Source organism: Hyla sarda, chromosome 10 (genome assembly GCF_029499605.1).
Source record: "Hyla sarda isolate aHylSar1 chromosome 10, aHylSar1.hap1, whole genome shotgun sequence".
NCBI lineage: Eukaryota > Metazoa > Chordata > Amphibia > Anura > Hylidae > Hyla > Hyla sarda.
The window spans coordinates 122,550,172-122,566,976 of NC_079198.1; the positions used below are offsets into that span (position 1 = coordinate 122,550,172).

Consider the following 16,805-nt stretch of genomic DNA (forward strand, 5'->3'; position numbering starts at 1 on the left):
ATTAGTGCTTTCTGTGGATGTGCAACCATTTTTCTTTTTTGTCTATGTATCCACATTTTTGTATTCTCCTTTCCGTTTTTTTTGTTTTTGCTTGGTCTGCACTTCACCCCTCCCCCATAGCCCTTGCACATATTAGTTGAGCAGGAAGTTCTCTAGGGCCCCTCCCTTCCTGGCTAGGCTTCCAGTCTCTGGCTGGAGGGTCATGGTGAGTGAACTATTACACTCTGTTCACATTGGTGTGGTACTGCGTGGCAGCTGCTCCCGCCGTGGCTGCGGGGGGGGGGGGGGGGGGCGTCCCGTGGGCTGGTTCGAGTGGCATTTGGGGCTGCTCGGCCGGCGGGTCGTTCCCCTCCCGTGGGCACTGGTCGTGGTGGTGGTGGTCGCCGCATGGTGCCGCGCCATTTTATGCTAGGGATGTTAGGGACCCGCCACATCCAGGTGGCCATGACGAGGCTGGCGGGTTTCATGCACTCTATGATCATAAAGTACACCAACGACCTGTTTGTTCTATATATATTGCTGAGAAGCGTTAGATCATTTGTGCATATCGTGGATGTGCGACCATGTCTTTTTTTTTTTGTCTCCGTATCCACAGATTTGTAAATTACTTCTATTAAAAAAATCTTAATCCTTTCAGTACTTATGAGCTTCTGAAGTTGAGTTGTTCTTTTCCATCCAAGTGCTCTCTGATGACACGTGTCTCGGGAACCGCCCAGTTTTGAAGCAAATCCCCATAGCAAACCTCTTCTAAACTGGGCGGTTCCCGAGATACGTGTCATCAGAGAGCACTTAGACAGAAAAGAACAACTCAACTTCAGAAGCTCATAAGTACTGAAAGGATTAAGATTTTTAATAGAAGTAATTTACAAATCTGTGGATACAGAGACAAAAAAAAAAGACATGGTCGCACATCCACGATATGCCCTAATGATCTAACGCTTCTCAGCAATATATATAGAATAAACAGGTCGTTTGTGTACTTTATGATCATAGAGTGCATGAAGCCCGCCAGCCTCGTCACGGCCACCTGGACAGAAAAGAACAACTCAACTTCAGAAGCTCATGAGTACTGAAAAGATTAAGATTTTTTAATAGAAGTAATTTACTTTCTGAAGCCGGTTGATATATCAAAAAAAAAAAAAATTTTCCCTGGATAACCCCTTTAATGGTGTTCATGGAGGAGTAAAGCTGGCCATACAAATAAGATAGCGGTAGGCCAACCACTTGTTGACAGCTGTCTGACTGGACCCCTCCGTATACATACAGACTAGATGGACTGAGCATGCCTATGTTCTGATTGGGGGGAGGGGAGAAAGCCGCTTCCAGATATCTCTGGTTGTAGCAGGTTATCTCCCTGAGAATAAAAGGATTGGGCACTTGAAATACAATATGCCTGATCCTTCTCAGATGTTGGGGGAAAATCGGGAGGCCACCACACACATTGGGTGGTCATCTGGTCCTTCCGAAATTGGCAGGTCAGGTTCGGCTGACACTACTTATGCGTATGGTCACCTAAAGTGAGACATTTCACAAAAAGTAGAGGGAAATCCGTACTCACCCAGGAGGGCAGATGAGGCACTGACTGGCTTCTTTTAGTCCAACCTGGTTACTGTAAGTGCCTGGTGGGCACAGAAGTGGCCAACTAGAGGAGGGTGGGCAGTAATTACCAGCTGGGCATCGTCCACCAGAAGGAGTCTATGGTATAGACAGGAAGGGGAAACAGCACTAAATCCATGACAGAGGAGCCCAATACAGAAGGAAATATAAATCTTGATTTTTTCCAAAGCATTTCATAGAGTGGCGTATAAAAGACTGGGACATAGAATGAGAATGCCTGGGCAAGAAACTGGCATAGAGATAAATGGCACATAAGGTATATACACAGGGTCAGTATTGGGCCCTATTCTCTTAATATTCAGTATTTATTAATAATCTTTCAGAGATTGCAATTAAAATATACAGCGGTCCCTCTAGTTACAATATTAATTGGTTCTGGGACGACCATTGTATGTTGAAATCATTGTATATTGAGTCCATAACTCTATGGAAACCTGGGAATTGGTTCTGAAGCCACCAAAATGTCATCCAAAAAATAGGAAAAAGTGAGGATTAAACAAAAACAAGTAAATAACTAATACAGATAAAGCAAATCCTTACATATAAAAGTAAGAAAGATCTGCTGGGAGCTGTAATCACTGTCTATTTCAGTGTTTCCCACAGAGGGTGCCTCCAGCTGTTGCAAAACTACAACTCCCAGCATGCCCGGACAGCCGAAGGCTGTCCGAGCATGCTGGGAGTTGTAGTTTTGCAACAGCTGGAGACAGAACATGTAATACCTCCATGAACTGTAGGGGGCGCTACCAGACACCAGTCAGTGCATGCACTTCAGTAATACAGGTAAAGAGTACAGAACATGTAATACCTCCCTGTACTGTAGGGGGCGCTACCAGACACCAGTCAGTGCATACACTTCAGTAATACAGGTAAAGAGTGGTATAGAACATGTAATACCTCCCTGTACTGTAGGGGGCGCTACCAGACACCAGTCAGTGCATACACTTTAGGAATACAGGTAAAGAGTACAGAACATGTAATTCCTCCCTGTACTGTAGGGGGCGCTACCAGACACCAGTCAGGGCATACACTTTAGGAATGCAGGGGTTTTACCAGTGAAATATCCATTCTGATTGGTCGGTTCTTCAAGCCCTTGACACGTTTCGCAGATTCCATAGCATTGTATGTTGAGTCTGTTTTCAAGTTACAATGGTCCAGAAAAGACCATTGTATGTTGAAACTATTGTATGTTGAGGCCATTGTAAGTTGAGGGATCACTGTACATTTTTGCAGAAAAGACTAAACTGTGTAAAGTATATAACACTGTTTTATATAACAGCGGGTCTCAACCTTCTGCAAAAAATACAACTCGCAGCATGTTTGGGTAGTCAAAGGCCCTCTGACTTAAAGGGGTACTCCACTGGTCGGTGTTCGGAACTAAATGTTCCGAACGCTGTTTTTGCTCTGCGGCGGTCGGCCACGCCCCTCGGGACGTCACAGCCATGCCCCCTCCCTACAAGTCTATGGGAGGGGGCGTGACGGTCATCACGCCCCCTCCCATAGCCTTGCATTGAGGGGGCATGGCCATGACGTCACGAGTGGCATAGCCAACCAACGCAGCGTGAAAACAGCGTCCGGGACATTTAGTTCCGAACGCTGGCCAGTGGAGTACCCCTTTAAATAAATTTACATCTTTTGGGTTTTCCACAGCTGAAATCTCACTTGAAGGGAAATCTTCAAGCAGCATTTCTGCTGTGGAAAACCGACAGGGGCTTCTGTATGGGCCAATAAACATGGCAGAATCTCTGCCTGGAAAATTAAAGTACAGACATTCCGTGCGCCACAAAAGCTAGGACCGTCTCTCCATTGACGGCAATGCAAGGAATCCGCTGAAAGATTGAACATTTTTATACTTTCAGCTGAGTTTGCAATTTTAATTTCTGTGACAGAGTTTTCCCGCTGCAGAAATTCTGCCATGTGCATGGTGCAGCAGAATCCCATTGAAAACCATGGGAATGGGCCCTATGTGTGAACGTACCCACCAAAATTGTAGGGAAATGTTGCATGTAGGACACATCCAGATAACCTTTCTCCAGAATGGGGTAGCTTTAGGGGCAGGCACATACATTTCTGCAAGTGCCATTCATATAAATGAGAGAAATGTAAGAATGTCGGCAATAAATCTGCTAAGTGTGAATATATCCTTAGGGGGAGATTTACCAAAACCCGTCCAGAGGAGAAGTTGCTGAGTTGCCCGTAGCAACCAATCAGATCGCTTCTTTCATTTTTAATTAGGCCTCTGCAAAATGAAAGAAGCGATCTGATTGGTTGCTATGGGCAACTGGGCAACTTTCCCTCTGGACCGGTATTGATCAATCTCCCCCTAAAAGCCCATTTACACAACAGAATTTCTGAGCTGACTTCTAATTTCGGACTCCACATTTTCATTCTTTTAGCGGAATCCTCTGGTAAATGTATTACACACAGAATGTAAAAAAATACCGGCCATGCTAATTTGCATAATTCATTATATATGCGTGACATCACATGATACACATATGCGGGGGATAATTTTGTCCTATTCTGACGTCTATAACTTTTTTATTTCTCCTTATACCGGCCTGTATGAGGGCTCATTTTTTGCGCCCCGATCTGTAGTTTTTCCCAGTACCATTTTTGTTTTGATGTAACTTTTTCATCTCCTTTTTTTTTATTTTTTTATTAAATTTGGGAGTCGCAATTAGTTACTAACTACAACTCCCAGCATGCCCTGATACAGCCTGTGGCTCAGTAACTGCCCTAAATGAAAACTACAACTCCCAGCATGATGGACTATTTAGTAGTATATAGTATTGGTCAGTGTTTCCCAACCAGGGGTGCCTCCAGCTGTTGCATAACTACAACTCCCAGCATGCCCTGATACAGCCTGTGGCTCTGCAGCTTCCCCAAACAAAAACTACAACTCCCAGCATGTTGACCTATATAGTAGTATATAGTATAGGTCAGTGTTTTACAATCAGAGGTGCCTCCAGTTATTGCAAAACTACAACTCCCAGCATGTTGGACTATATAGTAGTATATAGTATAGGTCAGTGTTTCCCAACTAGGGGTGCCTCCAGCTGTTACAAAACTATAACTCTCAGCATGTTGACCTATATAGTAGTATATAGTATTGGTCAGTGTTTACCAACCAGGGGTGCCTCCAGCTGTTACAAAACTACAACTCCCAGCATGTTGGACTAAAGAGTAGTATATAGTATAGGTCAGTGTTTCCCAACCGGGGGTGCCTCCAGCTGTTACAAAACTATAACTCCCAGCATGTTGGTCTATATAGTAGTATATATTATAGGTCAGTGTTTTCCAACCAGGTGTGCCTCCAGCTGTTGCCAAACTACAACTCCCAGCATGCCCGGACAGCCGAAGGCTGTCCGGGCATGCTGCGAGTTGTAGTTTGGCAACAGCTGGAGGCACTCTGGTTGAAAAATACTTGTATAGTATATGGTGCAACATTCCGGGAGTTGGATGATTGGTTGGATAAATACCGGCCATTGCATTGCTGGTATTTTTAATATAAGAATACCGGCAGGGTGGCCAAAATACCGTCTGTGCGGGTAAAATACCGGCCTGGGTCTGCAGAGATCATTAGACAGATTTTCCTTTTATACATGGTAATACATGAAATGTACCATACTCGTCGCCTTTTCCAGGGCGCTCTGACATAGTTACCGCACTTGTAGATCTCTCAGGACAGTAGAATCCTTCCTGGCAGTGTCCACTCATGGCTGACAGTCCTACTCCAGCGCAGAACTTCCCAGCTTCACATGGACGGCAGTCAGCCTCAGCGGAGCTCTCCTCATGGGGGCTGTAGGTGCCCTCTGGGCACGGCTGTGGGCGAGAGCTGCCCTGGTGACAGTAGAAGCCCTGGGTGCAGAACAAATAAAGCAATGTACGATCTGCCACCCGACATCCTACAAGATCTCTATCCACACAGAGGTTAGTCTGAAGATGCAGAATTATTCCAAGATGCCTCCTCATACTCCACACAAAAATACGGATCAAATACAGAAGCGCAATGCAGATAGTTTCTCATTCCTTCACAATTTAGTTACATAGTTACATAGTTAGTACGGTCGAAAAAAGACACATGTCCATCAAGTTCAACCAGGGAATTGAAGGGTAGGGGTGTGGCGCGATATTGGGGAAGGGATGAGATTTTATATTTCTTCATAAGCATTAATGTTTTGTTCCAGGAATGTATCTAATCCTGTTTTAAACCTGTTAATTTTTCCTGCTGTGACCAGTTCCTGAGGTAGACCGTTCCATAAGTTCACAGTTCTTATGGTAAAGAAGGCGTGTCGCCCCTTGAAACTAAACCTTTTCTTCTCCAGACGGAGGGAGTGCCCCCTCGTCCTTTGGGGGGGGGTTTAACCTGGAACAGTTTTTCTCCATATTTTTTGTATGGGCCATTTATATACTTATATACGTTTATCATATCCCCCCTTAAACGTCTCTTCTCAAGACTAAACAATTATAACTCCTTTAATCGCTCCTCATAGCTAAGATGTTCCATGCCCCATATTAGTTTAGTCGCGCGTCTCTGCACCCTTTCCAGCTCCGCACCCTTTGTTCCATTTTTGCTGTGTGTTATGAGTTGTCAGCGTTGTGTCTCAATTTGTTCCATTATTTGGTTTAAAGGAAATTTGTCATAAGTTTTACCTGCACTAACCTGTTGGTACAGACAGGTAGTTGTTACGATTCGGCAGCCTGGATGTGGATCCTCTGTGTCAGCGAGGGATTGGCGTGGACCGTGTCGGTGGACCGGTTCTAGGTTGCTACTGGTTTTCACCAGAGCCCGCCGCAAAGCGGGATGGTCTTGCTGCGGCAGTAGCAACCAGGTCGTATCCACCGGCAACGGCTCAACCTCGCTGACTGCTGAGAAGGCGTGGGACAGAAGGACTAGGCAGAGGCAAGGTCAGACGTAGCAGAAGGTCGGGGCAGGCGGCAAGGTTCGTAGTCAATGGATATAGCAAGAGGTCAGGAACACAGTTATGGCAAACACAATAAACGCTTTCTCCAGGCACAATGGCAACAAGATCCGGCCAGGAAGGGAAGGGGAAGTGAGGTTAAATAGACAGGGAGCAGGTGGAAGCTAATTAGACTGATTGGGCCAGGCAACAATCATTGGTGCACTGGCCCTTTAAATCTTAGAGAGCTGGCGCGCGCGCGCCCTAAGGAGCGGAGCCGCGCGCGCCAGGACGAGACAGCCAGGGACCGGGACAGGTGAGTGACTTGGGATGCGATTTGCGAGCGGGCGCGTCCCGCTATGCGAATCGCATCCCCGCTGGCAGTGTCAGTGCAGTGCTGCCGGTCAGCGGGTCTGACCGGGGCGCTGCAGAGAGAGGAACGCCGCGAGCGCTCCGGGGAGGAGCAGGGACCCGGAGCGCTCGGCGTAACAGTAGTGCAGGTGACTAGTGTTGAGCATGAATATTCGCAAGTCGAATATTTATAGCGAATTTCACATATAGTGCTATATATTTCCAATTGGATCAACTCAACTCAATAGGGACTTATTAGGGTTATAGGTTGAACTTGATGGACTCCGGTCTTTTTTCATGCTTATGAACTATGTTACTATGTAATTACGAATATTCGGTAAAAAATTTTTTTTCCCGCAGAACACGTAACAGTGATCTCATCCCTCACTGCTTCCAGCTTGTGGGCTAAAGTAGGCTCCTATACTTTTTACTGTATTAGACTGGAGAGCGAATATTGGCGAATATGAGAATATGCGAATATCGTCACTAAAATTAGATAGGTAGATAGATAGTGACGATATTCGCAAATACGACAACTTGCTCAAAACTTGTATCTAACATCTATTCTCCAATTAATCCAATTTATCCAGTACCAAAAAAAAAACATAAAGTGATACTTACTGAAATATCTTACTACAGAGGGTGAGCGGCATGTAACATAGTGGTACGACAACTACAAGCGCCAGCATAAGAGACCAAGGGGCTCTTTTGCAAAGATAGGACTAGGTGCGGCCATTTCTCAGGACCGGCCTAGTCGAGCAACAGACTAACATCTAGGGATCCCCTTCTGCATATCCTAAAACAGTGATCCCCAAACTGTGGCCCTCCAGATGTTGCAAAACTACAATTCCCAGCATGCCTGGACAGCCGTTGGCTGTCCAGGCATGCTGGGAGTTGTAGTTTTGCAACAACTGGAGGGCCACAGTTTGAGGACCACTGTCCTAAAAGATGGTGGTGTCTAGGAAGCACAAGTGAGGTAAGGCATCTTACCAAAGCACACACCCCTGTGAAGACTCCTGAAGCATGCACCCATATGTTCTACAAAAATAGCACCACTATGGATCAGGTGCAAGAGGCATGTAAAAAACACAAAAAATTGTGCATTGAAAAATGTGAATAAAAAATTGAAGTTTAAAAAAAATACACATGTATCAGCAATACTTTTCTCAATAAAACATGAATACAAGACCTGTAATACGCAAATGTGACTGAACCCCTAACAAAATCTATATAATGGGAATCCGTCACAATGTATCATTAAGGTAATAATAAATATATATATTATTATCTATATATATATATACGTACAGCTGGACAGAGCTTAGGAGCAAGTAATGAAGGCAGATCACAGAAGAACCCTGCGGGGCATGGCAGACAGGCTGACACTTCTACCCCATGTCTGGTCATGTTCCAATAGGATCCAGGCTGGCAGGGAAAAGACAGAGGGGAACCAGTGCCTGCTGGGCAATAATATCCTGGGGGGCAAAGGCCGTTCTGCAGAGAATTGGGGGAAAAAAAAATATTTTCAGGCTGCAAAGAGATCTAAATATTCATATAAAGTCATTTTATACAGTAATCATACACAGAAGACTGAAATGTGCAAACACTCCGTGTAATGAATGCACTGCCAGAAAAGACAAGGAGCCATTTCAAGAACACTTGTTAGGGAATCTTCCTTAATAACGACTTACTGGTCTTGGAATTCCTCCCTGTCCATCTTGATAACAATATCTTCCCTCTGGACAAAGCGAACAGTCCTCTATTCCCTCCAGGCCTGGTTGGGATCCATATGTGCCATTTGGACAAGCTTTGGCTTCCTACATAAAACACAAAACCAGAGGAGTATTTTACTGTTTAAATTTCAGCGGGATGCACCTAAGCACTGACGTATATATCCGGTATTATACTCCATTACATTCAATACATTACATTACTTATCATGTACTGATCCAGAGTTATATCCTGTATTATACTCCATTACATTACATTACTTATCCTGTACTGATCCAGAGTTGTATCCTGTATTATACTCCAGAGCTGTACTCACTATTCTACTGGTGAGGTCACTGTGTGCATACATTACATTACTTATCCTGTACTGATCCTGAGTTATATCCTGTATTATACTCCAGAGCTGTACTCACTATTCTGCTGGTGGGGTCACTGTGTACATACATTACATTACTTATCCTGTACTGATCCTGAGTTATATCCTATATTATACTCCAGAGCTGTACTCACTATTCTGCTGGTGAGGTCACTGTGTACATACATTACATTACTTATCCTGCACTGATCCTGAGTTATATCCTGTATTATACTCCAGAGCTGTACTCATTATTCTGCTGGTGAGGTCACTGTGTACATACATTACATTACTTATCCTGCACTGATCCTGAGTTATATCCTGTATTATACTCCAGAGCTGTACTCATTATTCTGCTGGTGAGGTCACTGTGTACATACATTACATTACTTATCCTGTACTGATCCTGAGTTATATCCTGTATTATACTCCAGAGCTGTACTCACTATTCTGCTGGTGAGGTCACTGTGTACATACATTACATTACTTGTCCTGTACTGATCCTGAGTTATATCCTGTATTATACTCCAGAGCTGTACTCACTATTCTGCTGGTGAGGTCACTGTGTACATATATTACATTACTTATCCTGTACTGATCCTGAGTTATATCCTGTATTATACTCCAGAGCTGTACTCACTATTCTGCTCGTGAGGTCACTGTGTACATACATTACATTACTTATCCTGTACTGATCCTGAGTTATATCCTGTATTATACTCCAGAGCTGTACTCACTATTCTACTGGTGAGGTCACTGTGTACATACATTACATTACTTATCCTGTACTGATCCTGAGTTATATCCTATATTATACTCCAGAGCTGTACTCACTATTCTGCTGGTGAGGTCACTGTGTACATACATTACATTACTTATCCTGTACTGATCCTGAGTTATATCCTATATTATACTCCAGAGCTGTACTCACTATTCTGCTGGTGAGGTCACTGTGTACATACATTACATTACTTATCCTGTACTGATCCTGAGTTATATCCTATATTATACTCCAGAGCTGTACTCACTATTCTGCTGGTGAGGTCACTGTGTATATACATTACATTACTTATCCTGTACTGATCCTGAGTTATATCCTCTATTATACTCCAGAGCTGTACTCACTATTCTGCTGGGGAGGTCACTGTGTACATACATTACATTACTTATCCTGTACTGATCCTGAGTTATATCCTGTATTATACTCCAGAGCTGTACTCACTATTCTGCTGGTGAGGTCACTGTGTACATACATTACATTACTTATCCTGCACTGATCCTGAGTTATATCCTGTATTATACTCCAGAGCTGTACTCACTATTCTGCTGGTGAGGTCACTGTGTACATACATTACATTACTTGTCCTGTACTGATCCTGAGTTATATCCTGTATTATACTCCAGAGCTGTACTCACTATTCTGCTGGTGAAATCACTGTGTACATACATTACATTACTTATCCTGTACTGATCCTGAGTTATATCCTGTATTATACTCCAGAGCTGTACTCACTATTCTGCTGGTGAGATCACTGTGTACATACATTACATTACTTATCCTGTACTGATCCTGAGTTATATCCTGTATTATACTCCAGAGCTGTACTCACTATTCTGCTGGTGAGGTCACTCACTGTGTTCAAACATTACATTACTCTTTCTAAAATGAACATAATGATTAAGTCTGGTAAGGAGACAACACTTGAACAACACTAAGAATGCAAATAAGAAGTAAGTGCCGTAAAGAAACAAGCAAGCAGAGAATTCTGGAAGACTTTAGTTGTGCAACAGGTAACATTGTTCTTACAGATCTGGAATATAACACGTAATGTAAGAATCAATACAGAAGTTATATGTTTTGAACACTTTTAATCTTATTTTTGTATATAAATTCTTTGTGTGAACTGTAAAATGGACAGACATACTCCACATCATGGAGGACTCTTACTTGGCTCCCCTCAGTGCAGTAGTATCCCTGAGGACAAATGCTGTCTCCCTCCCCTGGAAAGACCGCCATCCCTTTAGGACACACGGTACCCGCAGGACACAGTAACTGCATCATGCGCTCTCTGCTGGTTCGGTCTTCATTGCAGTAATGTCCGGCTAAGCAGGGCAGACAGGTGGAAGATGCTGGGTCCTAAAAACAGATTTATATTCGGAAATGACAGTATTTATTAACATTGTATGAATACATACATACTAAAATAAATACATGCATGAATTGACCCCCTCACCCCAGGCACGATCGGGTGCCAAGGCCTCCAGACCTGCCTTGACTGTACTACTATTACATTATTTCAGGATTATCTGCCCTGTGTGTACATGAGGAGCAGCACTATTTATGGTCATTAAATAACTAGTATATTTTTTATGCAGAATTTTGCTCTGCAGGCTTCATCTCTAATTTGCAGTTCTCCCTGAGCTGGCGAGTTAAAGTGTGATAACAGGAGAAAGAAGCATTTCTGCCTAATACGATATATTATGAAATTTCTAATATTTGCTTGGGCTATTGATCTATGCGAAGTGTGCGTAAATGACACTGTGCCTACTGTATATAAATAGTGAAACACGTACTGACTTTACATTAGAATTAACACTCACTGAGAAGTTACCAGCTCCGCATGGCACCGGGGAACTCAACCCTATACTAGGACATGAGGTGCCAGCTGGGCAAAGGTCACATTCACCCACATTCTGGGCCCCTTGCTCAGCACGGTAAGTTCCCCTACAACACAAAAGTTACCGAACTATGAAATGCACAAAAATAACTTTGAGGACAACTTCATGCATTGCTTATTATAAAACAGCTAGCAAATTAAATAACCTGGGTTCAATGTCAAAAAGTATAATAAAGCAACTTACTATTGTACTTGTATACGATTATACAGACTGCACAGGTCTTCCTTGATCAGCTGAGCTGTCTGACTTGTAGCAGTGACATCCTCTCACATTCTTTTATTGCAGTCTTCTTCCATTCCTGCTCCGCCCTCCCCTCCTGTCCCTTCAGGACCAGACCATTGATGTAAAGAGGAGGGCTAATATTACTGCTCATTTTATTTTAAGACAGCAGGAAGCCTTTATCAGATAAGACAGCAGTGAACCTGTTCAGATGGAAACTACTGTGTCTGAGAAAGGCTTTATAATGCCTTTAAAATCTAATGTGCAGTAATATGAGCTCTCCTCTTCACATCAATGGTCTTGTCCTGAGCAGACAGGAGGGGAGAGGAGAGCAGGGAAAGAGCAGACTTCTTGTAGACAGTGTTTTTCCGCCAGATGCTTGGGTCTAACAGCTAGAAACAACTAAACAACTGACTGGACATGTAGCAGCTTCAACCCTGCTGGTCCCACCTTGTAGATATCTAGACTTTGCTGTTGGTAAACATAAGTGTCCTTGTGTTTTTAATTTATTTTGATTAGTTGTATAAATCTGCTGTGTTAGATGAGACACGACAAGACTATTATACCTAAAATAAAACTACAAAGGCTTGCTAAATTCAGCTAGTTCCTTAATCTAAATCAGTGTTTCCCAACCACTGTGCCTCCAGCTGTTGCAAAACTTCAATTCCCGGCATGAAGGCTGTCTGGGCATGTTGGGAGTTGTAGTGTTGCAACAGCTGGAGGCACATAGGTTGGGAAACACTGATCTGAGTTTTTATGTTTATATCATGTTCTGGCTCTATGTCCCAGTATACATACAGCATAGACCAAATGTAGTCTAAGTGAGTACGTGGGTTTCACATGGGTAAAGGTTTTTATTTGCAGGATACATAAACATGGTAGACTGCACTTTAATGTACGCTAAATAAAACATATACAAATGTAGCAGCCACACTGAGGTGCCAGATGTACACACAGTACGGTCTGTATCCTGCCCAGCCTGACAAATGTACTGTACAGTATGGGTAGCATGGTGGCTCAGGGGGTTAGCACTGCTGCTTGTAGCGCTTGGGCCCTGGGTTAAAATCCCACCAAGGACAATATCTGCAACGAGTTGTGCTCCCAGTGTTTTTGTGGGTTTCCTCCAGGTACTCCGGTTTCCTCCCACACTCTAAAACATATTGGTGGGTGAATTTAGATTGTGAGCCCCATTGGGCATAGGGACCAATATTGTGGTGTTACTGTCTGTTTTGCAAGATGGTAACTCGAGGTGGTGAAATGTATCACTTCGTGATGCCAGGGCACCCTTAACCTACACGGTCCGAGCATAGGACAGCTTCTCCTGGGCCAGGAACAGGATAATAAATACGCCGGTGCCAACTTTACTAAGGCAGGAGTAGATGTTACAATCCTCACAGCACAGATTAGAGTAGAAGTGATGCAGTGTAACCCTTGGGAGCCCTGTAGACTTGCTGTGACTTGTAGTATTGCTTGGGATTCTGAATATTTTGAATATTTATATTAGGCTTCCCTTAGATCCACCTCACACTCCTTCTATCTCTTCTCCACATGGCAGCTCACACTGAGCTCTGCACTGAACGCGCCAAACTCCTAACACTGAATAACTCCCCCCCTACACTATATATATATGGCCTAGCTATGGGGGCCTTCCATTGGGCAATCAGGGTCACATGAGTACTCTGTATCATACCTCCTAACAAATATCCTGTACATTTCTTAAAGTTACAGTGCAACACAATAGAAAATTAACAGGCAAAGATTACAATGAATATTAAAACATCACCTGAGCAGCAGGGCCTAGCTCAGGCACCTGAAGAAATGTTTACCTGACAGGACGCACTCCGGTAATGGGACACCACAATATGAGTGAACAATTTACCGTGTTATATAACTAAAGAATTATTATTATATAATCGTCAATGCATGTACTGCAACTACCCGAGATGGGCATCTGGCAATAGGCAGACCAAACAAAGTCACAAGAAGACTACCTATAGTTACTGAACCATATGGCTACGCCACAGTACACATCAGAATAGCTTTCTGGCAGTATCCTGACATATACTTACAGAGCATGACTGAAGTATGAGGTGGAGAGCCCCCGCCTGTTTTAAGGAGGACCATACTTACACTGGGCACAGAGAAGGTTTTGATGTCCCGACTGGACAGTACGATCCCACTGGACAAGCGCTGCACTCACCCACACGGACACTGCCCAGCTTGAGGTTGAAGGTCCCTGCTGGACATGGAAACTGGGTTCCAGACTGCGAACCTTTATTGGAAGAGAAAAACAGCGATATAACCTTAAAGGGGTTATCCAGGAAAAAAAACTTTTATATATATATATATCAACTGACTCCAGAAAGTTAAACAGATTTGTAAATTACTTCTATTAAAAAATCTTAATCCTTTCAGTACTTATGAGCTTCTGAAGTTGAGTTGTTCTTTTTGGTCTAAGTGCTCTCTGATGACACGTGTCTCGGGAACCGCCCAGTTAAGAAGAAAATCCCCATAGCAAACCTCTTCTAAACTGGGTGGTTCCCGAGACACGTGTCATCAGAGAGCAGTTAGACAGAAAAGAACAACTCAACTTCAGCAGCTCATAAGTACTGAAAGGATTAAGATGTTTTAATAGAAGTAATTTACAAATCTGTTAAACTTTCTGGAGCCAGTTGATATATATAAAAAAGTTTTTTTCCTGGATAACCCCTTTAAAGTGTAAATACCAGAAAAGTATCCCAACTATGGCTGAAGATTCTTTTTTAACCCTTCTGAACTAGTTTTACATTTTTCACTTTATCTTTAAATGGGCACTGTCCGAATGAAGAACATTAACCTTTCTAATATACTCCATTTTATCTTTTTTTTTTTTTTAATAGAAATCATGGTTTACAAAAAAAGACCACTAGGGGTCCCCATACAATTACATTATCCTGTCTGGCTGCAGCTTCATCTTTGTCCCAGCTGAAGCACAGGCAGGGACAAAGTCCAAGAAGTGAATGCAGGACACGCACTCTGTGCTCCCTCCTATCCTATCCGACTGCAGCATGAAAACAGAGAGGAGGGGGTTACAGAGTAGCCTGAAGTGATTGGATGAAGAGACCCAGCAAAGCAGACTCAGGGAGGAAGTGAATGCGTGGTCAGTGAGGTTGGGCTCAGTGCTTGCCTTGGACACCCCCCCCTCTTGAGCAGTGGATGTCAGAATAAGTGAGCAGCAGAACAAAGGGATTTGTGAACCTGACAGAAGCTACACATATAAAAAAAAACATAAAGCATCTTCATGACCTAGTGAGTAACATATGTACGCCTTTTTGTTTTCCGCGCACCGCTTTGACATGGACAAAGTGCAGCTTTATGTACTGTCACTGTATTACAGTGGTCTTCAACCTGTGGACCTCCAGATGTTGCAAAACTACAACTCCCAGCATGCCCGGACAGCCGTTGGCTGTCCGGGAATGCTGGGAGTTGTGGTTTTGCAACATCTGGAGGTCCGCAGGTTGAAGACCACTGCTGTATTAAAGGGGTATTCCAGGCAAAAACTTTTTTATATATATCGCCTGGCTCCAGAAAGTTAAACAGATTTGTAAATTACTTCTATTAAAAAATCTTAATCCTTTCAGTACTTATGAGCTTCTGAAGTTAAGGTTGTTCTTTTCTGTCTAAGTGCTCTCTGATGACACCTGTCTCGGGAAACGCCCAGTTTAGAAGAGGTTTGCTATGGGGATTTGCTTCTAAACTGGGCGTTTCCTGAGACACGTGTCATCAGAGAGCACTTAGACAGAAAAGAACAACCTTAACTTCAGAAGCTCATAAGTACTGAAAGGATTAAGATTTTTTAATAGAAGTAATTTACAAATCTGTTTAACTTTCTGGAGCCAGTTGAGATATATATATATATAAAAAAAAAGTTTTTGACTGGAATACCCCTTTAAATCCTTCCACCTCATTGCATTGAGGTCACCAGTCGACTATAAAGTTCTAGGCAGCAAAAAGCCAAAGACAACTAAGCAGCTGACCCGACACAAAGCATTGTCAACCCTCCTGTGACCACTTTGTAAATCTCAAGACTTTGAAATTGGTGAACATACGTGTCCTCGCGTCTTTAATTCATTTCTTCCAGTTGTATAAATCTGCTGTGTTAGATGAGACACGACAAGACCATTATATCTAAAATATCACTACAAAGGCTTCCCTTTCCCTTTTAGTCTTTGTTCATTTTGATATTAAATTCTTCAGACACGGACTCTGAACAATAAAGAGAATAATAGAGCCTTCCCATCAGGGAACTATGGGAGTTGTAGTTTTGCAGCAGCCGGGGAGTCACAGGTTGGGGTACACTGCTCTAGAACATGCAGCATTTTCACCTCTGTGATAATTAGCTGTGTATGAAACTTAAAGGGGTACTCCGGTGGAACGGGTGCTCCTGCTCTGGACAGTTCCTGGCATAGACAGATGTGTCAGCAGAGAGCACTGTGGTCAGACAGAAAAGAAATTAAAAAAGAAAAAAAACTTCCTGTGGAGCATTACAGCAGCTGATAAGTACTGTAAGGATTAAGATTTAAAGGGGTACTCCCGTGGAAAACTTTTTTTTATTTTTTATTTTTTAAATCAACTGGTGCCAGAAAGTTAAACAGATTTGTAAATTACTTCTATTAAAAAATCTTAATCCTTCCAGTACTTATTAGTGTCTGTATACTACAGAGGAAATTCTTTTCTTTTTGTATTTCTTTTCTGTCACAACTAAAGGGCTCTCTGACACCTCTGTCCATTTTAGGAACTCTCCAGAGCAGCATATGTTTGCTATGGGGATTTTCTCCTGCTCTGGACAGTTCCTAAAATGGAGATTTTTTAATAGAAGTAACTTACAAATCTGTTTAACTTTCTGGCACCAGTTGATTTAGAAAAAAAAAAAGTTTTCCACGGGAGTACCCCTTTAAATAGAAGTAAGATAC

At 43.0% G+C, this 16,805-nt stretch overlaps 1 protein-coding gene across 1 annotated transcript in view; it reads right to left on the minus strand.

Annotated features, from left to right (window-relative positions):
* Positions 1–16,805, minus strand: part of LOC130293183 (uncharacterized) — a 294,563-nt gene that overhangs the window by 222,874 nt on the left and 54,884 nt on the right. The window contains exons 13-19 of the mRNA XM_056541664.1: positions 13,984–14,125; positions 11,557–11,680; positions 10,904–11,092; positions 8,561–8,686; positions 8,178–8,363; positions 5,281–5,475; positions 1,559–1,695 (exon numbers count right to left, since the gene is read on the minus strand). Coding sequence (XP_056397639.1) covers positions 1,559–1,695; positions 5,281–5,475; positions 8,178–8,363; positions 8,561–8,686; positions 10,904–11,092; positions 11,557–11,680; positions 13,984–14,125 — 1,099 coding nt within the window. The remainder of the gene's footprint in view (positions 1–1,558; positions 1,696–5,280; positions 5,476–8,177; positions 8,364–8,560; positions 8,687–10,903; positions 11,093–11,556; positions 11,681–13,983; positions 14,126–16,805) is intronic.